This window comes from Musca domestica, unplaced genomic scaffold (assembly GCF_030504385.1).
Source record: "Musca domestica strain aabys unplaced genomic scaffold, Musca_domestica.polishedcontigs.V.1.1 190, whole genome shotgun sequence".
Taxonomy (NCBI): domain Eukaryota; kingdom Metazoa; phylum Arthropoda; class Insecta; order Diptera; family Muscidae; genus Musca; species Musca domestica.
Window position 1 is genome coordinate 589,160 of NW_026712246.1, and position 23,324 is coordinate 612,483.

General features: G+C 36.8%; 2 protein-coding genes across 2 annotated transcripts in view; both read right to left on the reverse strand.

Moving 5' to 3' along the window:
• Positions 1 to 4,538: 4,538 nt before the first annotated feature.
• On the reverse strand, positions 4,539 to 8,247 carry LOC131802063 (serine-rich adhesin for platelets-like). The gene has a single exon (XM_059121412.1). The coding sequence runs from the start codon at positions 8,231 to 8,233 to the stop codon at positions 5,165 to 5,167; it is 3,069 nt and encodes a 1,022-aa protein (XP_058977395.1). The 5' UTR covers positions 8,234 to 8,247; the 3' UTR covers positions 4,539 to 5,164.
• A 109-nt stretch (positions 8,248 to 8,356) lies between these two features.
• LOC131802065 (UPF0047 protein YjbQ-like) overlaps positions 8,357 to 23,324 on the reverse strand; it is a 58,127-nt gene continuing 43,159 nt past the window's right edge. The window contains exons 2-4 of the mRNA XM_059121415.1: positions 8,797 to 8,851; positions 8,650 to 8,731; positions 8,357 to 8,584 (exon numbers count right to left, since the gene is read on the reverse strand). Coding sequence (XP_058977398.1) covers positions 8,369 to 8,584; positions 8,650 to 8,731; positions 8,797 to 8,851 — 353 coding nt within the window. The 3' untranslated portion in view covers positions 8,357 to 8,368. The remainder of the gene's footprint in view (positions 8,585 to 8,649; positions 8,732 to 8,796; positions 8,852 to 23,324) is intronic.

The window sequence follows — 23,324 nt, forward strand, 5'->3', positions numbered from 1 at the left end:
CATTTTTAAAAAGTTAGGAGGTAAGAGAAAAATCGGTCAAAATCAAAAATCAACGAAAAAAAAAAATAAAAAAAATATTTTTTGGTACGATATTTTTATTTTTTTTAACAGAAATATTCAAATGGAAAAAATCTCGTAGAATTTTTCTTCAAGACCTGGAACATTTCCAGCCCAAACATTATTACATGCCAATATTATTTTTGTAAGATTTTATATTTTTTTATTAGAATTTAAATTATGTTAAATATTTTGTTTTTCTGTAATTATTATCATTATACTTAAAAAATAAATTTCTTTATTTTTCGGTTTTTCTTGTAGCGTCATAATCATATGCCTTGTTTTAACAAATTATTTATTTTTTTATTTTCTTTTTTTTGTCATAATTGCAGCAATTTTTTTATATAATTTTTTTTGTTAATATTTATAGGTTTTTGTTGTTGTCTTAATTTCATTTATTGCTAGTTTTGTTTTTCTAAAAATTATTTTCTTCCGTTTATTTTTGTTTTCTTTTATTTTTTTTTTAATATTAAAAATGTTACTTATTTTTTCAATTTCGTTATAAGTTTATCTTTTTCTTTCATATTTTATTTATATAAATTTTTGTTTTTTTATTCTTATTAGGCTCTTAGAGTTTTATTCTAAACAGAGTTTATTTATTATTATTATTACTTTTTGCAATGCATATGTGTCGGTTGGTTGGGTGATGCATGTATGGGCGAGTGTGTGTGTGTGTGTTTTACATAATTTAGTTATAATGTGGTTTTCATAATGATTGGTTTATAGTTCGCTGTGTAGTTTTAAGGAAACCTAGGTAGGGAAAAAATTTAAAAAATAGGTAACTCAATAAAAATAGGAAGATAAAAATAATTTTTAAAAATTAAGAATTTGTAATTATTTTTTTTGCTGAAGTTTGTGCGTTCGAATATCATCACCCCTCAAAATGTGAGTTTAATCGGAAAATATACATGAGAGTATTTTCTCGGCGAAAATAATAGAAATTCGCAACATTCCTTGGATCTTCTTCGAAGAAATAATCAGAAATATTAAAATGATACACAACGTAATCTTGTCCGTTTTCAAAACATATATAACAGTTCATTCATTAAGGTTTGGTGCAGGATGTTACATATTTTAAATTAAGGATTATTTTGTATTCAATGAGACGATCACAACAATCGTAGAATTGCATAAAAATGATTACATCATTTCAGTTCTGGGTCATATTTGGTAACTCTTCTAATTTTCAAAAGATTCAGCAAATTTAAAGTACAAAATCGAATAACATGTGGCTTTTTCGGCCATACAAAAAATCAGGGTGTAAAAAGGAATTTCGGAGAAGAAAGTTATTTCGATAAGGAATAACGCTTCATTTTGTATTCAGCCGTATAACCTTGGTTCTGATGGTCTTAACATACAAAGGCAAGCATTTATTTCAATAACACTTTACTTTTTACGGCTGTGGAATGAGTTGGACTCTCCTGACTTGCCATGTTTACCAATAACACTTGGTATTTATACCCTCTGATTTATGGCTATTGAGGCTATAAAGGGTGAGAATAAAAAAACTGCAACCAATTTCAGACTGCTGGCATTTCTAAGCCACTCGTCCGACTGCTGATTCCAGTGACAGCTAATTATATTGTTTACAAGCGTACAAAAACATTTTGCTGAGGATTCTCCAGACAAAAAAGTTATTCGTTTGGAATTCAAGCGTGATTGTGTGATTTCTTTATATTTGGCTGGAAAACCACAAGTGGCTATCGTTAGAGCACTCCAGCATTTAAATGTGCATAAATCTTTTGTGTCTCGTACCGTGATACTGGTAGCGTTGTCCGACGTCAAGGAAATGCACCGAAGAAAACAGCAACATCAGCAGAAATTGTTCGAAAAGTAAAGAAGCGACTTGATCGAAACCCGCGTCGCAGTGGCGTGGGAGCCGAATAAATCGCAATATTCCATTCGGCAAATATTGAAAAATGAGCTCGGGGTAAAGCCATTGAAATTCCAAAAAGTGCAAGAACTTACACCGCAACAGAAATAAAATAGACTCAAAAGAGCTAAAGAGTTCCTTCGCGGGGCCGAAAGTGGTGAACTGCAGTTGAAAATGTGCACCTTCGGTTGGCCACCAGAACTCAAGCACCGGCCATGGTGATGGTGTGGGCCGCCATAACAGCCGATGGTCGATCAGAATAAATGCCGAATAATTTCGCGAGAATATCCTGGAAGGTGTATTGAAGCCTTGGGCACGCAACCATTTTGGCCGCAGACCTTAGACATTCCAACAGAACACAGCACCATCGCACTCAGCACGCGCCACCCAAGAATGGTTACAAAATGAGATTCCTCGCTTCATTTCCAGCGCACAATGGCCACCAAAATCTATTCTAAAATTTGATGCCATTTCCGACATTTTTTGCTTTCATTCAATAAAATTGAGAAAAAAAAAACAAGCAAGCAAAAGCTGTAGTCGTGCTGGGCCGATCATGTGATACCCTACAACACTACAACATATTATAAGCCCTCTTATGTACAAATACATTTCGGAAGGTTTCACTTTTGAAATTATTTCACGGTGCACTGCTCAGATATTACCCTTAGCATTTTGACCAGGGACATTTGACCAATATTTACGCACTCCGTCGTGCTGTTATTTTGTGGTTCATTTTACAGCTAAATACAATCCAAAGGTCATCCAAAATGCTAGAAACCTTCCCTGTCGTTAACGCTCTTCTCAGACGTGTCGAATGGCTTCGATTGTGTGATCAGGATTTTTTTCTATTTTTGGTTCATTTGAACCCCTAAACATTTTGCGATCATCTCCAAAAGCAAGAGGCTTGTATCTCCAAATTTAGACTCATCTATGTGATTTCGTGTCCATTGGTTTCTATTTATGACCTTTATAACGGTTGCAAAACCAGGAACATTTTTAGTTGTTGTTGGTCCATTTCAACCCCTAAATATATTGCGGAGATCTTTGAAAACAATAGGCCTAGCCCTTTGTTTAGATTTTATACTTTTATGCCAAGAGGGCATTCTGAATTGACAAAATTTTTCAAAATCGGTCCAGCCATTCTTGAGATATAACCATTCTAGCTAACATCCCCTCATTTTGTATATACACATATTATATATATTTCGCCATAATTATCCGATATATTTACTATTGGCATGTACGTAACGGTTAGAATTGACCTGTTTGTCTATTAAAAATATTCGCGGTTTAATGGAAAGTTTGACTTTTATTTAACACAAATGTTATGGGCTATTTCACCCACTAAATATTACCGATGACCATCCTAATTGGAAGGCTTCTGTCCAGCCCTAAGCTCTAACCCGATACTAACTTCCGCGTCGATTAGTCTATAATTCCGATCTGTAGACCAACTGCAAAATAAGGAAATTTTTCAATTTTTGGTCCATTTCAACCCCTTAATATTATGCGATAGCAATAGGCTTCTATTCTGACTCTAGCCCAATCTCCATTCTAAATTTCGTGAAGATCGGGCCATAATTGTGACCTGCAGAGTCATTATAAGTTAACATGTACAGACGGACGGACATACATAGCTAGATCGACTCAGCTCAGCAAGATCCATATATATTTTCCTATCGGGGAAACCAATATTTTGAGGTGTTATATAATTTTTGGCCCAATCAAACTTATAATACCCCCAAAAAACATAGTGTTGTAGGCTATAAAAAATGTAAAAATTATGGCTTTTGACTTTGTTGCAGCTTTTTTATCTCACCCTATATGTAACGTATTCCACAATATTGAAAATCAAAATTACTTTGAAGATAAAAGAAAAACAAATTAATGTTTTTAAATCAAGGAAATAAACAATATATTTATTAATTCACAAAAAAAAAAAAAAAAAAAAAAATAAGCCCATAATAATAGTAAAGAGATTATTTAACAGAAATATTTATATAAAAGAAACCAAAAAATACCCACTGAATAATATTTATAACCAAAACATTTTAAAACTTCAGCATAATATAAAAAAGTATAATATATAAGGAGAAATAACAATGGGTGTTAGTAAATAATATATTTTATATAGAAAAATTAAAGAAAAAATAAGGAGCTTTACACATTTGATATTTTACAATAGTTGTTTGTTTTATTTATTTTTTTAAGAAAAGAGGTCTTTGCTCAGCAATTATTAATATTAATTATATTTTTTTATATAATCATGTATTTTTAATAAACCATTTTTTTGTTTATAACAAACTTCTGCTTTATTAATGGAGATAGATGTGGGTGTGTGTTTGTTTGTTTGTTGCGAAACAAGAAAGATGTTTTGTGAATTTTGTTTTTGTTCTTCAAATAGTTTTAATGTTATTGTTATTAAAGTTATATATATTTATATATTATCGGGTGAATAGTTGTGAGGAGCTGTGTAGATTTGAAAAACAAATTTAAAAAAAAAATCATTTTAGGAAGAAAGATGATTGTGATATTTTGTTAGAAGAAATATACCAGATATTGCTTAGCGTGGTGAATTTAATTGATATTTATATGTATATAATGAGTGAGTGTACGTACGTTATGCATGTAAGGAAAATTTAATTTTGATTTTTTTTTCTTTCAAAATTAGATTTTGTTTAATTGTGTGTTTTGATGGAGGTATGGAGGAGGGGGGGAAGGGAGGATTTGGAGTTTTTTGTTTACTTTTTTTTTGGTTTTGGTTTTGTGTGTAAAGAGGTTATACAAAATTAGTATTTTTGTTGTTATTATTAATTTATGTTTTTGTTGTTGTTTTCGTTTGTTTAGGAAATAGCAAAAAATTGTTGATATCGCAAAAGAGAAAAAATAGATTTACAAAAATAAGACAGCGGCGGCTTTTTAAATATTTTCTTTTTGTTTTACTTTTTTTTGTTCATTCATTGTGTGTTTTCTTTTTTTGTAATTTTTTTTCAATATTTTTTTGTTGTTTAATGTTTTTTTTTTTTTGTATTTAAGTGGGCGGCAAAAATTTCCATTTTTTTATATTTTTACAAAAAGGAAAACTATATAGTGTTTGTTGTTTTTGTATCGTTTAGTATTTTTGTTGTTGTTGTTGTTGTTTGTTAGTTTAAGGTAAGAGTATATATATAAATGGCTAGAAAGCAAGCAACATTTTTCCAAAAACCAAAAAACATGTTGCTTCAAAGGCATTTGTCAAACTGCATAAGGTGCATTTTTTGTTGGTAAAGAATGATGCTGTGAATGGACAACTATGGCTGCGGCGGATGATAATGTTGTGGTGGTGGTGGTGGTTGTGGTTGCATTATGAATACCAGAGGAACCGGAAACACCGGCCATACTACTACCGCCACCGCTTACCGCCATTACACTAACTTTGGTGTTTTTCAAACACGACCGAGTTGTGATGGTGGTAGTGGAGGTGGTGGCAGCAGCCTTACTATCATGGCTGGCATTGGTGTGAGCAGTCAACTGTTGGTGTTCAGCGACAACAGTTTTTGTGCGTTTCTTTAATTCGATTTGTTGTTGCTGTTGTCGTTTTTCCCGCCACCGATCCAAGGGTGTGTAGCAACACTTGAATATTGGCTGTTTACGTTTACGTTGTTCCGTTGATGATGACGATGATGTCGATGAACTAAGGCTAAAACTTTGCGCTAAAGATGGAGCCGTTAAATCAGTCTGTACACCGCTGCTACATAAACGTGTCTCCATTGTATATTGTGGTGGTGTGGCTTGTGGTGCTGTGGGCATTGATGTTATCGGTGCCAAGTGACGCATTGAGGAGCGCATCGGTTGGGGTTGAGCCAGCAATGTGCTGTCGGCGGCCAGCGGTGCCGGGGCCTTGCATATCACTGTGGGCGGCTCACATTCATGCAGCTCAAACGAATGGGCCGATGAATGATCCTCAACGTAACACTCCTCATCGTCGTACTCCTCATTGGAGGTGCGTGTGGTGGTGGTGGTTGACGGCCGAAACTCGTGTGACGAGGACTCGACCATGGCAGTGCAATAGTTGGCGGCAAAATTATTTGTTTCCAAATAATGGCAGGATTGAAATATATAATCATCCACAAATTGTTGTAAGGCCAGCGGATCACAGGCTGCTGCAGCTCGTGCTGCCACAGCAGAGTCCAGTATGGATCCTTCGGAATAATGCTCGTGTGTTAGGCGGGCGCTAGTATGTGTAAACGGGTGATGATGTGTATGATGGTGGTGGTGATGTTGTGGATGAAAGCATTGATGCTGGCGTTGATGATAGTGATGATGCAGATGACTGTCCTCATCTTCATCCGGTGACTGTTGCTGATTTAGGGAGGCATAACGCCGTATGCCTTTGTGCGATTGTGACGATGGTGAGTATATCACAAGTGAAGTGGCTGTGGGTGAATCTACTAGGGGCGATGTGGAATGTTGCTTGCTTTCCATGTGAGTAACTGCTGCTGTTGCTGCTGCTGCATCGTGCCGTTGCTGCTGTTCAAGCTCATGCTCAGAATCAGCAACTATTCCGCTGCCAGAGTGTTGTGTAAGCTCCGAAATATGTGCTGAATAACTAGAAATATATTGAGGTAAACTGGAAACGGGAGGATGCGTGTGATAGTTGGAGGAGGAGGAAATACTTGGTGTTGTGGTCGTGTAGGCATAACTATGGGATTGGGCTATTATGTTTGAGGAAGCATTAGTAACATATTGTTCAGGTGGTGTGGGTGGCAAGGCCACAGTTAGGTTTTTCGCCTCCAGCAAGTGCGCGGAGGCGGCAATTTCCGTTTGACTCTGAGTCAGCGGTTGAACAACAGCATTTGGCAGATGCAGATGCTGCTGCAGCTGGTGCTCTTGTTCTCTAATAATAAGCTTTTGTTGTTGCTGACGCTGTTTTTGCTTCATATCAACAATTTCTATTTCTTCAATATCACTAAAACTATTTAATTGTTTCAACAAATAATGAACATCATTTCGTTTCCAATCACTACTGGCACCATCCTCATCATACTCATCTTCCATTGATACCTTTTTGGGCATGGTGGTAATGCTTTCCAAAGATATTAATGAAGATGAGTCTGTGGTTGTGGCTGTTGTTGTTGCTGTTGTCGTTCTAGATAATGACTGTGGTTGGGATGTAGTAGTGGTTGTGAAGGTGGCGGCGGTGGTAGTGGTTGCTTCCACATTGGTTCTTCTATCTTCGTATGAGAAATTAATTTTTGAATTATTTACAACGAGGTCGGTATAATGATGTGAGGCCAATCTACGTTTTAAACTATCACTTAATATGGGCATCCCTACAATATGCTGTTGTTGTTGTTCCTGGGGATGTTGCTGCTGTGATTTGGTAATGGAATCAGCAACCTGTAATGGCGACGGCTGTTGATAATTATTTATTACCGGCACTGTATTGTCAATAATTCGATTAAATTTAGCTAATGCCGTATTCAATGGTTGTTTTTGTGTTAATGATGTATACGTTGTTGCTGCTGTTGCTGTGGTTGTTGTTGTTCCAGCGGCTGCGGCTGATGATGATAACGACAATGACGTCGAGGTCATGAGAGTGGTAACGGTTACACCGGCAACGGTGGCCGATGCAAAGGATGTTGTCGCTAATGTCACTGCGGCGCCAATGCTTGTTCTCACTGCAGCGGCATCCGTAGTTGTTGCTGTTGTTGTTGTTATTTCATCGGCTATAATATTAAATTTATTAAATTTTTGTTGTAATTGAGGCACTGTTGTGACGGTATCTAATTTATTTTGTCCATTCTCGTTTCCCTGCTCCTCGGCGGCGGCATGCATGGCATTTATGTTGGCATGGCGGGCATTGCGGGCTTTGGCATTGTTGGCTGTGGCATTGTAGGCTTTGCTGGTTGTTGTCACCATCACCTCCCTGTCGGCAGCCACCATGGTAGTACCCCCTCTTCTAGACACAATGATATTGCTATCGTGCTGTTGCTGCTGTTCCTCTTCTTGGACACGAGTTAAACTCAGATTCCGATTCCAATTCAGATCACCATCGTATTGTTGATGTTGTTGCTGTTGCTTTTGATGTTTGTTGTTGTAATCATTATCAACGCTACGTCTTAAATTATCCATCATTTCACTAACATTTAAATTTAATTGTAATTTTAATTGCTGCTTTAACAACAATTGTCTACTCTCATTTAATAATGCGCTAGTTGTTGGAGTTGTGGCTGCATCCGAGACAGATGATGCTGTGTTGGTGGTGGCTGCGACGGCGGCGCTATGCTGCTGCTGCGGCAGGCCACGCCTGTTCATCATCATTTTATTAGTTGTATTTAAATTGGTATTAGCTAAATTTCTATTCAAAATTAATTTCCTTGACGACGACGACGAAATGCGTTCATTATTGTCGCTCCCCCGCGATTACCGACTATCACGGGTGGAGCGAGGCCTTCCCTAACTGGATGTGGAGGCAATTGGTGACACCGGTGATAGGGGACTGCGTGCCGTTTCTCTCGGACACCCGCTTAATGTTATCACCAATTTTCGTGAACCGGCCTGATCACGATGCTCGCATAGCCAAACACCCTGCCAAGTGCCAAGGGATAATTTACCATCCGTTATGGGGATTGTCAATGAACTGCCGAGAAAGCAGGCTTTCACATGGGCAGGCTGAAATACAAGAAAAACCAGTGTTAATGAATGTATATAACAAAAGAGAGGTGAAAACAACTCACCATATCATCAGGACCTTCACATGAATGCCTATAGGGTAATCCTTCGGGAACTATTTTATTTAACATCATTTCCATGTCGTCTCTGTGGGTAAGAAGAAAGAAAGGGTTATTATGACTTTGGTAACACTAAATGAATTCATACTTTACCTGACATCCGGATCCCAACTTTCATTTAACGCTAAACTCGCTGATGTGTGTAAAACTGTAAAGAGAAAGAAAAAAATGTAAGTCAGAGATAGTGGATTTTTAAAGAATTTTTTGTGGATTTAATCGGGAATTTTTCAAGATTTTGTTAAAATATTCGTACGAATATTTTTCAAGTAACAAATGACCAACATAAGTGAATGTTTAAGATTTACTTCAGGCCAGCAGATCAAAAGATGTAAATTTTTTTAAAATATGTTTTCAAGGACCAACAAAATGTTTTCCAAGGACTAACACACGTGAAATTTTAAAACACTTTATTTTCAAGGGCTTTCGTCATCCTGGATGTTTTAAAAATATTATTTTAAGGAACAATAGATCAAGAAACTTGGATTTTTTTCAAAATATTTTTCAAGGATAAACAAACGTTGATTTTTTTTTTCAAAATACCAAGTACCAACAAACGTGGATTTGAAAAAAAAAATATTTTTTCAAATACCAAAAAACGTGGAATTTGAAAAAAAAAATATTTTTTCAAATACCAAAAAACGTGGAATTTAAAAAAATATATTTTTTAAAATACCAAAAAACGTGGAATTTGAAAAAAAATATATTTTTTTAAGTATGAATATTGGATTTTTCAAAATATTATTTCAAGGACCAAGAGACCACCAAACTTGGATTTTTTCCAAATATTTTTTCAAGGACCAACAGACTTACAAACGTGTATTTTTTCAAAATATTTTTTTTAAGGACAAAAAACGTGGATTTTTATAAAATATCTTTCAAATCCCAACAGACGTGGAATTACATTTTTTTTCAATGACTAAAAATATTGGATTTTTTCAAACGTGAATATTAAAAAAATTCAACGACCAACTGACCAACAAACATGGATTTTTTCAAAATATTTTTTTAACCATCAATCGTCAATTTTTTCAAAATATTTTTTTCAAGTTCCAATGAATAAGAATATTGGCTTTTTTCAAAATATTATTTCAAGGACTGAAAGACCAAAAAACCTGGATTATTTTTAAAATATTTTTTCAAGGATCAACGAACGCGGAATTTAGAAAAAATATTTTTTCAAAGACCAACGAATGTGGAATTTGAAAAAAAATATTTTTTCAAGGATGAACGAACGTGAAATTCTAACGAAATATGTTTCCAGGACCAACAAACGTGGATTTTTTCAAAATATTATTTCAAAGACAAAAACTCCAAACGTGGATTTTTTCAAAATATTATTTCAAAGACAAAAACTCCAAACGTGGATTTTTTCAAAATATTATTTCAAAGACAAAAACTCCAAACGTGGAGTGAAAAAAAATCTGAAACCAACTTCAGACTGCTGTCATTTCTAAGCCACTCATAAGCATACGATTCTCCTCATATTTCACACATTCATTTTAGTGATTAGATGCTAGATATCGATCCACTCCTTCTTGTACCTCCCTTCATTTTGAATGACCATGGAGCTCAAAAAATGCGAAATATGTAGCCAATTATTTTAAAACTTGACACAAAATACGAAATAAGCACAAGATTCTTTTCATGTTTCACTCATCGCAATATTTTTGATAACACAAGATATGGTGTGAAGATGGGATATATCGGACGTAGATAGAGGACGTTCCATAAGTTTTTTATAGTTAGAAGTTTTTTTTTTAATCTTATATATTATGTGTGATGTCCTCGCGTTCCATAAGTCTTCTTCAAATACTTTACCATCCACAGACCTACTCTCCTCCCATATAACGTGGATACCTATTAATAAACCAAAGTATAATCCACTTCCTGTTCTTGTAGGATTTTCCCCCTCCTCTACAGACATTTGCATGTTGCTATTTTTGCAATTTTTCACTCCATATTCAACTTCAGCTGTCATACATTGGGTAATTAAACCTTCGTCTTCGTCGTCGTCTTTAACAACAAATAAAAACAACAACAACAACAGCAACAAGAAAAATTACAACTGTTTAATCACTTCTTTGTTTTTTGTTGAATGTTTTTTGTTTTTCTTGGCATTTCCTTTAATACTTTCCTTCGTTCGGTTGTTGGTTGGTATTTCTTTACTGCGCAAATTCTTTTGTAAGTTCCGTCAATTAAGTATTGGCTTGAATAATGTGTCACTTTAGTCGAATGACATTGACCCACATGCATACATTTTTGCTTTTAACCTGCTTGCCAGCAATAGCAGCCCTATACACATAACTGAAATGAGAATAAATACGCTCGGAGAAAAATTAAATGGGTGACCTTCTACAGGAATCTACAAAAACGGTTTTAATGGGAGAAATTGTATAGGACTTCCATAAATAAGAAGGCTTTCTTAAGGATTTTATTGTTGACATGTAATCATTGCTAGATATTATACTGACAGAACATTTTGAACAGGATTTAAGTCTCTTTCAATTAATAGCTTGGTCAGTCGATGGGCCTTTCTTTGAAAAAAAAATTAAATTAAATATACAGATCTCCTGTTTAGGATAGAATTTGTCTCTCTTTTTACTTATGATGTTCTGCTGCCTATAAGAGATCATGTACCTCATACAGGGGTTCTACGAATTAAAAGACGTATACAAGGTGAGATGAAAAAACTGCAACAAAGTCAAACGCCATAATTTCTTAATTTCATTGAATGAAAGCAAAAAAAATCGGAAATAGCATCAAATTTTAGAAAAAGTTTCGATTTGTTCGAATTGGACACCTTTGGCACGAATTATGACCTTTAAACGGCCAATGAAACCGTCACACGATGCCCGAATGTTGCTCTTGCTTGAGGTGATCGACACTTTGAAATTTTTAGTGCCAACCCTACTTTCCAAAATACTCCAGACACAATAGTCCAACGGATTGGTATCCGGTGATTTTGGTAGTCATTGCGCGCTGAAAATGAAACGAGGAACCTCATTTTGTAACCATTTTTGGGTGGAATGTCCAAGGTCTGCGGACAAACTTTTTGAATGCCCGAGGCTTTAATACACCCTCCAGAATATTTTTGTCATAATATTCGGCATTTTTTCTGATGCCATGGTCGATTAATACTCGCGAAGAGCGACAATAGGCTGTTATGTCGGCCCACACCATCATTATGGCCGGCACTTGAGTTCTGGTGGTCAACCGAAGGTGCACATTTTCAGCTGACCTCTTTGGCAAGTAATACGATAATTTTTTACAAACTGCTGGACAACGAATGTTTTCTCATCGGAGAAAACCAAATTCGGCAGTTCACCACTTTCGGCCAAGCGAAGCAGCTCTTTAGCTCTTTTGAGTCTATTATCTTTCTGTTGCGGTGTAGGTTCTTGCGCTTTTTAGAATTTCAATGGCTTTACCCCGAACTCATTTTTCAATATTTGCCGAATGGAATATTGTGGTATGTTCAGCTCACGAGCCATTTTTCGGCCACTGCGACGCGGGTTTCGATCAAGTCGCTTCTTTGATTTTCGAACCATTTCTGCTGATGTTGCAGCTTTCTTTCGTCCACTTCCTTGACGTCGGGCTACGTTACCAGTATCACGGTAACGAGCGATGGTACGAGACACAAAAGATTTATTCACATTTAAATGCTGGAGTACTCTAACGATAGCCACTTGTGGTTTTCCAGCCAAATATAAAGAAATCACACTATCACGCTTGACTTCCCTCACAAATCCCTTTTTTCTGGAAAATTCTCACCAATACGCTTGTAAACAATCGGAGGAGTGGCATAGAAATGAAAGCAGTCTGAAATTGGTTGCAGTTTTTCATCTCACCCTGTACAGATAACGATCTTCTATATAGGAAGCAACTTGTGCCTAACTCCAAGATATGATGCCTGTTAGCGATCGAGTGCCTTCTATATGTCTTCAATGAATAAAAGAAAACGTAGAAATCTAAATCTGCTATAAATAAAATTTCTTCCTGCGATATGTTGGTGCCATATAATTTTTTACAGCTCTCAATCATTGAAACTTTTTTCTCCCGATCACATTTCCACACATTTCCTCGAGTGTAAATCATTTATAAAGCTCAAGGTCTTTACCAGTCATACACCTCTTATGCCACACTTTTATATAAAATTGTATATCATTCTGCAATTTACATATGGCTATATACAATACAGCTGTCATCTGTACATGCAATAACCGCACACACACACACAGGCGCACTTGCATATGTTTGTAGTGTGTATGCATGTGAGCAGCTACTTATATTTTGAGTTTTGTCGATAGGAAAAAAGGCTTTAAAGGTGTAAAAATTTGTGTTCTAATTGAAATGAATTCCTACACGGCATAAGGAATTGTTCAGACACAGCTGAGATTATTTGGTAAATGAAAAATATAGGAAATAAATATGTAAAGCATACAAGGATTGGTAAAATTTAAATTTTATGAATATTAAGAAACTTAAGAAGAATACCTGGACTTTTTGATAATTATACTCTCACATTTGATCCATTTGATTTGGCCGAAATATGCCTCATGAAATTAATAGCTAAAGTTCATATGTCTCTTTGAACAAAATTAATTTCAGAATATTTGAAGTAGTTCTAGCCATAAAGTATGATTTGTACATCGAAATATATTTTTCAAATTTGGATTGAGTTCAAGGATGCATAGTACAAAAAAGTTAAAAATTGTCGAAAAAAAATTAAATACCCTAAAGAACGTAGGAAAGGATTTAGTTTAAAATTTACACGGCGTAATATTTTTTATCAGACCAGACCATATTTAAAGTACTGTAAGGTCAACAATCTTTTTTTTAAGAAAATTGTTAAAAACCCTTTAAGGGGAATAATCGTGAAACTTTAAAGAATATTTTTTTAAGCTCATAAAGTGCATAACTCAAGAATTTTTAAAATTTTTTTCTGAAGACATTACCAAGAAAATTTTTAATTTTATTCTTCGTTTTATTTCCAACATCCCAATACTACTATTAGCTACAAGTAAATAATTTTCTTCAAATGTCGACCTTCTAAATATTCTTACCAATATTATATAAAAATGAGAATGAAATATATCTTACCACTGCCATCTACTCCTCTATAAAAAGTAAACTTTTTAAAAATTGGATCTCTCATAAATGACAATGAATAGGACTGGGACGAACATTAAAAATCTTAATATTTCTATAGACATTTTATGTATGCGATAATGGGACATACAGGGTAAGATGAAAAAACAGCAACAAATTTAAGACTGCTGTCATTTCTAAGCCACTCGTGCGACAGCTGTTAAAATTATTAAAGTGACAGCTCATTAAAGGGTTTACAAGCGTACAGAAACATTTTGGTGAGAATTTTCTTGAAAAAAGTTATTCGTGATGGAATTCCAGCGTGATAGTATGATTTATTTATATTTGGCTGGAAAACCACAAGAGGCTATCGTTAGGGCACTCCAGAATTTGTATTGAATAAATCTTTTGTGTCTGGTACCATCATTCATTCAGGAAAAAAATTAAAAATGAGCTCCGGGTAAAGCTATTGAAATTTCAAAAAGTGCAAGTACTTACACCGCAACAGAAAGAAAATAGACTCAAAAGAGCTAAAGAGTTGCTTCGCTTGGCGGAAAGTGGTGGACTGCCGAATTTGGTTTTCTTCGCTTCGATGAGAAAACATTCGTTGTTCAGCAGTTTGAAAACAAACAAAATGATCTTGTTTACTTGCCAAAGAGGTCAGATGAAAATGTGCATCTTCGGTTGGCCACCAGAACTCAAGCGCAGATGATGGTGTGGGCCGCCATAACAGCCGATGGTCGCTCTCCGCTCGAATTAATCGACCGTGGCATCAGAATAAATCCCGAATATTATCGTGAAAATAATCTGCAGGGTGTATTAAAGCTTTGGACACGCAAACATTTTGGCCGCAGACCTTGGACATTCCAACAGGACATAGCACCATCGCACTCGGCACGCTACAAAATGAGGTTCCTCGCTTCATTTCCAGCGCACAATTGCCACCAAGATCTTCGGATACCAATTCGTTGGACTATTGTGTCTGGAGTATTTTGAAAAGCAAGGTTGGCACTAAAAAATACCAAAGTGTCGATCACCTCAAGCAAGCGCATCGCCGGAAATGGGCCAAAATACCGCAGAGCAACATTCGGGCAGCGTGTGACGGTTTCATTGGCCGTTTGAAGGCCATAATTCCTGCCAAAGGTGACCAATTCGAACAAATCTATACCTATTCTTAAATTTGATGCTATTTCCGACACTTTTTGCTTTCATTCAATGATATTTAAAAATTATGGCGTTTGACTTTGTTGCAGTTTTTTGATCGCACCCTGTAATACACATTTTACACCCCACAAAGTATATATATTCTTCATCAGCATAAAATTCTATGTCGATTTAGCGATGTCCGTTCGTCTGTCGTCTTTCCGTCTGTGGAAATCACTCTAGCTTCCGAACGAATTGAAGTATACTAATAATAATTTTGCTCAAATGTATGTTATGTCTGCAGGACTTTTGGTATTGAAATTTGGCATTTAGAACCACGTTTTGGTATAGCCCCCATATAACGGTACCTCCCTATATTCGATATTTTGATGATTTTAGCGAATTTATTCACCGGAATTGTTTCAAATTTTGTATTTGAAGTTCATGATGGATACTACAGCCTATGACAGAAAATTGTCTGTGCAGGTCCACGTCTTCGTATAGCCCCCATATAACGGTACCTCTCGATATTCGGTATTTTGATTGATTTTAGCGAATTTATTCACCGGAATTGTTTCAAATTTTGTGTTTGAAGTTCATGATGGATACTACAGCCTAAGATTGAAAATTGTCTGTGCAGGTCCACGTCTTCGTAGAGCCCCCATACAACGGTACCTCCCGATATTCGGTATTTTAATTATTTTAGGGACATTTTTCACCAGAATTGTTTCAAATTTGATATTTAAAGTTCGTAATGGATACTTCAGCCTACGACAGAAAATTGTCTGTGCAGGTCCAGGTCTTCGTATAGCACCCACATAACGGTACCTCCCGATATTCTGTATTTTAGCGAATTTATTCACCGGAATTGTTTCAAATTTGATATTTAAAGTTCGTAATGGATACTACAGCCTAAGACAGAAAATTGTCTGTGCAGGTCCACCTCTTCGTAAAGCCCCCATATAACGGTATCTCCCGATATACTGTATTTTAATGATTTTAGAAACATTTTTCACTAGAATTGTTTAAAATTTGATATTTAAAGTTCGTAATGGAAACTTCAGCTTACGACAGAAAAGTGTCTATGCAGATCCAGGTCTTCGTATAGCCCCCACATAACGGTACCTCCTGAGATTCGGTATTTTGATTTAATCGACATTATAACCGTTTTTTTTAGTTTCGCAGAATTTTTAACGGATTTTTTTGTTTTTGAGAATTGCCAAATTCGTTCCAAATGGTGGAGGGTATTCAAAGTTCGGCGTGGCCGAACTTTTTTACTTGTTTCAATTTATTAACGTGTAATAATGTTTATAGGCAAATATTTTATATCTGTCGGGAACTGAGTCATACTTTATAACATTTTCTATTCCTATTTTGTTTAACCTAATGTTTGGATCCTTTCGACTCATCGTAATAAGTATGTAATAAAACTATAATTTTTTTTGTCGAGTAAATTTTTAGTATCGAGTAAACATTTACCAACAATTCCCAATTATCTTTACCCCCAAAACGCTAACCCAATTCTCCTATTGTCGTAGCTGCTAATATGCTCATAAAAATCCATTGGAATGAGTTAAAATGCTAATGAAAATTTGTCCCCAGGCATTTGAGGCAATTCCAATTAGTTAAACACTTGTAATTACCACAAATTACTTGACCGCATACATTCACAAGCAGAACATCACCGAGTATGTATGAGTATGTGTGTCGATTACTTATCGCAGCACCAAAGCAAGACCCAAAAGAGGACATTCATTATTATCAACATTTATTAGTCGGACAATGTACAAAAAAAAGTGGACAAGGAATTGACATTTATGTTCAAAGAAATGAACACATTATGACAATTTGTTTGTTTAATAAACTAGCAACAAGAACAACAGTAACTATTATTATTAAATTAACACACAAAGGAAAGGGATGAAAGAAAAAAAAAAAACACCAAACAACCAACAACTATTTTAGCCAGTAACCCATCCATCCGTCCATACCAACCAACCAACCTTCTGTCATCATTGCACGCCTCCCCCAGGTGATAACTTCAACAACTCCAGAGAGATTAATTAGCTTTGCACATTTCAATAACAAAAAAAAAGCGTAAAAGAACGAAAAAAGGAAAGAAGGGACAAAAGGTAAGCAATAACAACAGGAGAAAAAAGTGAATTACACGCACACAAACCTCCACACACCCGCCCGACCGCACACACACACCCACAACATACCTTTACAATGCCTCAGGCGAAAAAAGCCAGAACTTAAAAAAAACTCCACTAAAAGAATGAATGAATGAAAATGTTCAAAGTGTGTAAATATTTCACGTTAAAGAATGAACAACAGCAACAGCAATGACATTCAGAATAGCGCGATCAACACCCAAAACAACAACAACACCAACAAAGGGTTCCTAGAATTGGTAACAATGACGACAGCGTCGACGATGAGGTTGCACAGCAATTGTTTGTAATTTATGTCATCACTATTCTGAGCCCAATCCAGCAGCTATTCAAACCATCCCAGCCAGCCAACAAACTATCCAACGCAACACGGCCCGGCCCGGCCCAGTCCAGGCCAATATAGCCCATCCTACCACTCACACCCCCAAAAGTTGTTGTTAATTACTTTATGACAAAAGGTGTTACACTTTGGAAGCAATAACAACAAAACTTACAACGGCAACAACAAACAAAAAAAAGAACAACAAAATATGGTTGAGGACGAGATGACGACAACGTTGTTGGTGACAACCAGCACCGGGAGAAAAATCAAAAAAGGAGAATGCTGTACAGTAGATTCCTCACTAAAAAAGTTACCAAACGGTAGTTTCAGAGAAGAACGGAAGGAATTCTCCGAGAAGAGCAGAAAATTTTTTAGCGGAGAAATGAAATAATTCTCGTAGAAAACAGAAATTCTTTTCAGAGAAAAAATAGTAAGTCTTTGCCAAGAAGAGCAGAAGGTCCAGGAGGTCTTCTCCAAGAAGACCAGAAGGAGGTCTTCTCAAAGAAGACCAGAAGGCGGTTTTCTCATAGAAGACTAGAAGGAGGTCTTCTTATAGAAGACCAGAAAGAGGTATTCTCATAGAAGACTAGAAGAAGGTCTTCTCATAGAAGACCCGGAGGTCTTCTCATAGAAGACCCGGAGGTCTTCTCATAGAAGACCCGGAGGTCTTCTCATAGAAAACCCGGAGGTCTTCTCATAGAAAACCCGGAGGTCTTCTCATAGAAGAGCAGGAGGTCTTCTCAAAGAAGAGCAGGAGGTCTTCTCATAGAAGAGCAGGAGGTCTTCAAACAGAAGAGCTGGAGTCCTTCATATAGAAGAGCTGGAGGTCTTCATATAGAAGAGCTGAAGGTCTTTATATAGAAGAGTTGGAGGTCTTCATATAGAAGAGTTGGAGGTCTTCATATAGAAGATTTGGTGATCTTCATATAGAAGAGCTGGAGGTCTTCATATAGAAGAGCTGGAGGTCTTCATATAGAAGAGCTGGAGGTCTTCATATAGAAGAGCTGGAGGTCTTCATATAGAAGAGCTGGAGGTCTTCATATAGAAGAGCTGGAGGTCTTCATATAGAAGAGCAGGAGGTCTTCTTGTCGAAGAGCTGGAGGTCGTCTTATCGAAGAGCTGGAGGTGTTTTTATAGAAGACCAGGAGGTCCTCTCTCAGAAGACCATGAGGTCTCCTCTTAGATGACCATGGGGTCTTCTCTCAGAAGACCATGAGGTCTTCTCTTAGAAGATCATGAGGTCTTCTCTTAGAAGATCATAAGGTCTTCCCTTAGAAGACCATGAGGTCTCCTCACAGAAGACCAGGAGGTCTTCTCACAGAGAAGACCAGGAGATCTTCTCACAGAAGACCAGGAAGTCTTCTCATAGAAGACCAAGAGGTATTCTCATAAAAGACCAAGAGGTATTCTCATAGAAGACCAAGAGGTCTTCTCATAGAAGACCAGGAGGTCTTCTCACAGAGAAGACCAGGAGATCTTCTCACAGAAGACCAGGAAGTCTTCTCATAGAAGACCAAGAGGTATTCTCATAGAAGACCAAGAGGTATTCTCATAGAAGACCAAGAGGTCTTCTCATAGAAGACCAGGAGGTCTTCTCATAGAAAACCATGGGGGTCTTCTCATAGAAGACCATGGGGGTCTTCTCATAGAAGACCATGGGGGTCTTCTCATAGAAGACCATGGGGGTCTTCTCATAGAAGACCATAGGGGTCTTCTCAAAGTAGACCAGGAGGTCTTCTCTTAGAAGAGCAGGAGATCTTCTCTTAGAAGAGCAGAAGGAGGCCTTCTCATAGACCAGACCAGGAGGTCTTCTCATAGAAGACCAGGAGGTCTTCTCATAGAAGACCCGGAGGTCTTCTCAAAGAAGATCTGGAGGTCTTCTCATGGAAGATCCGGAGGTCTTCTCAAAGAAGATCTGGAGGTCTTCTCATAGAAGATCTCGAAATCTTCTCATAGAAGATCTCGAAATCTTCTCATAGAAGACCCGGAGGTCTTCTCATAGAACACCTGGAGATCTTATAGACCACCTGGAGATCTTCTCATAGAAAACCAGAAGGAGGTCTTCTCTTAGAAGACCAGAAGAAAGTCTTCTCATAGAAGAGGACTTCTCATAGAAGACCCGGAGTTCTTTTCATAGAAGACCAGGATATCTTCTTATAGAAAATCATGAGGTCTTCTCTTAGAGAATCATGAGGGCTTCTCTTAGAAGACTAAGATATAGATAGAGCACCGGAAAGTCTTCTGTTAAAAGATGGGAAGACCATATCTTATTTTACCCACTGTGCCCTACCTCCTCTTTGCAGGCTTATTTTCAGAGAAAAAAAAACTGAAGAAATAAAATGACTTAAGCCAAACTGACTCGAATACCTGAGGGTAACAATATTCACGCAGCACATACAACAACGACAACAACAGGCCCTGCAGAATCAACGACAACAACAACAACGGCTACTACAGAAAAATTACCAACAAATGAATGAAAACAACAAGAACAAGAACAGAAAAGGCAAAAGCGTAAAACCTCAACGTCATGCTATGCCCGTGAAGATAAATTGTAAAATATAAATGCAATGTGTTGGTGCGCAAGGGGTTAATTGAAAAATATTTTTTTTAATATTAATGATTTTTGCCATTTTTTTTTTGGATAAATCAACGTATTTTTAAATTAATTTAAATTAAATTAACTAATTAAATTAATTTAACAGGAAAATGACACAATTTCCCGACGAGGACGAATAACCAGAGTGGTGTTGGCGGTAGGGAAACTGCATGGAAAATGCTGAATTGCACAAAAACTATGCTAGCTGCGTCATTGAGGGGGGTCTTAAATGAAAGGTCTCGAGGAGTACTTTCTGGCTATATATGCCTTATATTCCCAACTGATTTCAGATAATCGAATTTTTTCGATTTTCTAACCAAAGTGGCGGTTTCGGTAGGGAAACTGCATGGAAAATGCTGAATTGCACAAAAACTATCCTAGCTGCGTCATTGAGGCGGGTCTTAAATGAAAGGTCTCGAGGAGTACTTTATGGCTATTAGCCTTAAATTCCCAACTGATTTCAGATAATCGAATTTTTTCGATTTTCTAACCAAAGTGGCGGTTTCGGTAGGGAAACTGCATGGAAAATGCTGAATTGCACAAAAACTATCCTAGCTGCGTCATTGAGGCGGGTCTTAAATGAAAGGTCTCGAGGAGTACTTTCTGGCCATATATGCCTTATATTCCCAACTGATTTCAGATAATCGAATTTTTTCGATTTTCTAACCAAAGTGGCGGTTTCGGTAGGGAAACTGCATGGAAAATGCTGAATTGCACAAACACTATCCTAGCTGCGTCATTGAGGTGGGTCTTAAATGAAAGGTCTCGAGGAGTACTTTCTGGCTATATATGCCTTATATTCCCAACTGATTTCAGATAATCGAATTTTTTCGATTTTCTAACCAAAGTGGCGGTTTCGGTAGGGAAACTGCATGGAAAATGCTGAATTGCACAAAAACTATGCTAGCTGCGTCATTTAGGCGGGTCTTAAATGAAAGGTCTCGAGGAGTACTTTCTGGCTATATATGCCTTAAATTCCCAACTGATTTCAGATAATCGAATTTTTTCGATTTTTTAACCAAAGTGGCGGTTTCGGTAGGGAAACTGCATGGAAAATGCTGAATTGCACAAAAACTATCCTAGCTGCGTCATTGAGGCGGGTCTTAAATGAAAGGTCTCGAGGAGTACTTTCTGGCCATATATGCCTTATATTCCCAACTGATTTCAGATATTCGAATTTTTTCGATTTTCTAACCAAAGTGGCGGTTTCGGTAGGGAAACTGCATGGAAAATGCTGAATTGCACAAAAACTATCCTAGCTGCGTCATTGAGGCGGGTCTTAAATGAAAGGTCTCGAGGAGTACTTTCTGGCTATATATGCCTTATATTCCCAACTGATTTCAGATAATCGAATTTTTTCGATTTTCTAACCAATGTGGCGGGGGAGGTACCAGAAGGAGTGGACCGATATTGCCCATCTCCGAACTCGATCTAAGTTTGACAAAAATATTATGATGTATCAAGTACCATACTGTTTATTTTCGAACGCTGTAAACTACTACAACTTACCGCTGTTTGAAAATGAGCATAAACTCGTTTTCGTCGTTTAAGGTTGTCTGCAGTTTTGGCCATACCAATAGCAGCTTGAATTTCATTAATTTTTTTTAAAAAAGTCAAAAATTTTGTATTTGATTTTCCTTTTGCAAATCCTTCTAATTTAAACCCGTCACTTTTTTTTACGATGTAATATATTTTTGCAAAAATTGAAAATAGCCAAATTTGTTTCTTCATTTTTTTAATCAATCAATTTCACCAAATTAACTCCTTCAACGGTCTATGTGCAACTTCACAAACTAAAATTTGAGTGATGTGCTTCTCTTCAAAAAAAAAAAAACAAAAAAAAAACAATGAAACGTTATTCGCACACACACTCATACATATTGTTTATCCAGAACGTCTTCTGTCCATTGCCTACTATAGTAGGCAATCATCAAACAAGTTCCATCTGAACGTTCAAACTTGTTCGCTTGCCTAGGTAAGTGAGGCAGTTTTGGACTTTGCCACTGTTATGATTATTGATGCATTTTGGATCATGGATACGAGTGTAATTATTTAGATCATAACAGGGGACTAGTTTTTGTGCATGTTTCCATGGAGTTTCCCTACCGAAACCGCCACTTTGGTTAGAAAATCGAAAAAATTCGATTATCTGAAATCAGTTGGGAATATAAGGCATATATAGCCAGAAAGTACTCCTCGAGACCTTTCATTTAAGACCCGCCTCAATGACGCAGCTAGGATAGTTTTTGTGCAATTCAGCATTTTCCATGCAGTTTCCCTACCGAAACCGCCACTTTGGTTAGAAAATCGAAAAAATTCGATTATCTGAAATCAGTTGGGAATATAATGCATATATAGCCAGAAAGTACTCCTCGAGACCTTTCATTTAAGACCCGCCTCAATGACGCAGCTAGGATAGTGTTTGTGCAATTCAGCATTTTCCATGCAGTTTCCCTACCGATACCGCCACTTTGGTTAGAAAATCGAAAAAATTCGATTATCTGAAATCAGTTGGGAATATAAGGCATATATAGCCAGAAAGTACTCCTCGAGACCTTTCATTTAAGACCCGCCTCAATGACGCAGCTAGGATAGTTTTTGTGCAATTCAGCATTTTCCATGCAGTTTCCCTACCGAAACCGCCACTTTGGTTAGAAAATCGATAAAATTCGATTATCTGAAATCAGTTGGGAATATAATGCATATATAGCCAGAAAGTACTCCTCGAGACCTTTCATTTAAGACCCGCCTCAATGACGCAGCTAGGATAGTGTTTGTGCAATTCAGCATTTTCCATGCAGTTTCCCTGCCGATACCGCCACTTTGGTTAGAAAATCGAAAAATTCGATTATCTGAAATCAGTTGGGAATATAAGGCATATATAGCCAGAAAGTACTCCTCGAGACCTTTCATTTAAGACCCGCCTCAATGACGCAGCTAGGATAGTTTTTGTGCAATTCAGCATTTTCCATGCAGTTTCCCTACCGAAACCGCCACTTTGGTTAGAAAATCGAAAAAATTCGATTATCTGAAATCAGTTGGGAATATAAGGCATATATAGCCAGAAAGTACTCCTCGAGACCTTTCATTTAAGACCCGCCTCAATGACGCAGCTAGGATAGTTTTTGTGCAATTCAGCATTTTCCATGCAGTTTCCCTACCGAAACCGCCACTTTGGTTAGAAAATCGAAAAAATTCGATTATCTGAAATCAGTTGGGAATATAATGCATATATAGCCAGAAAGTACTCCTCGAGACCTTTCGTTTAAGACCCGCCTCAATGACGCAGCTAGGATAG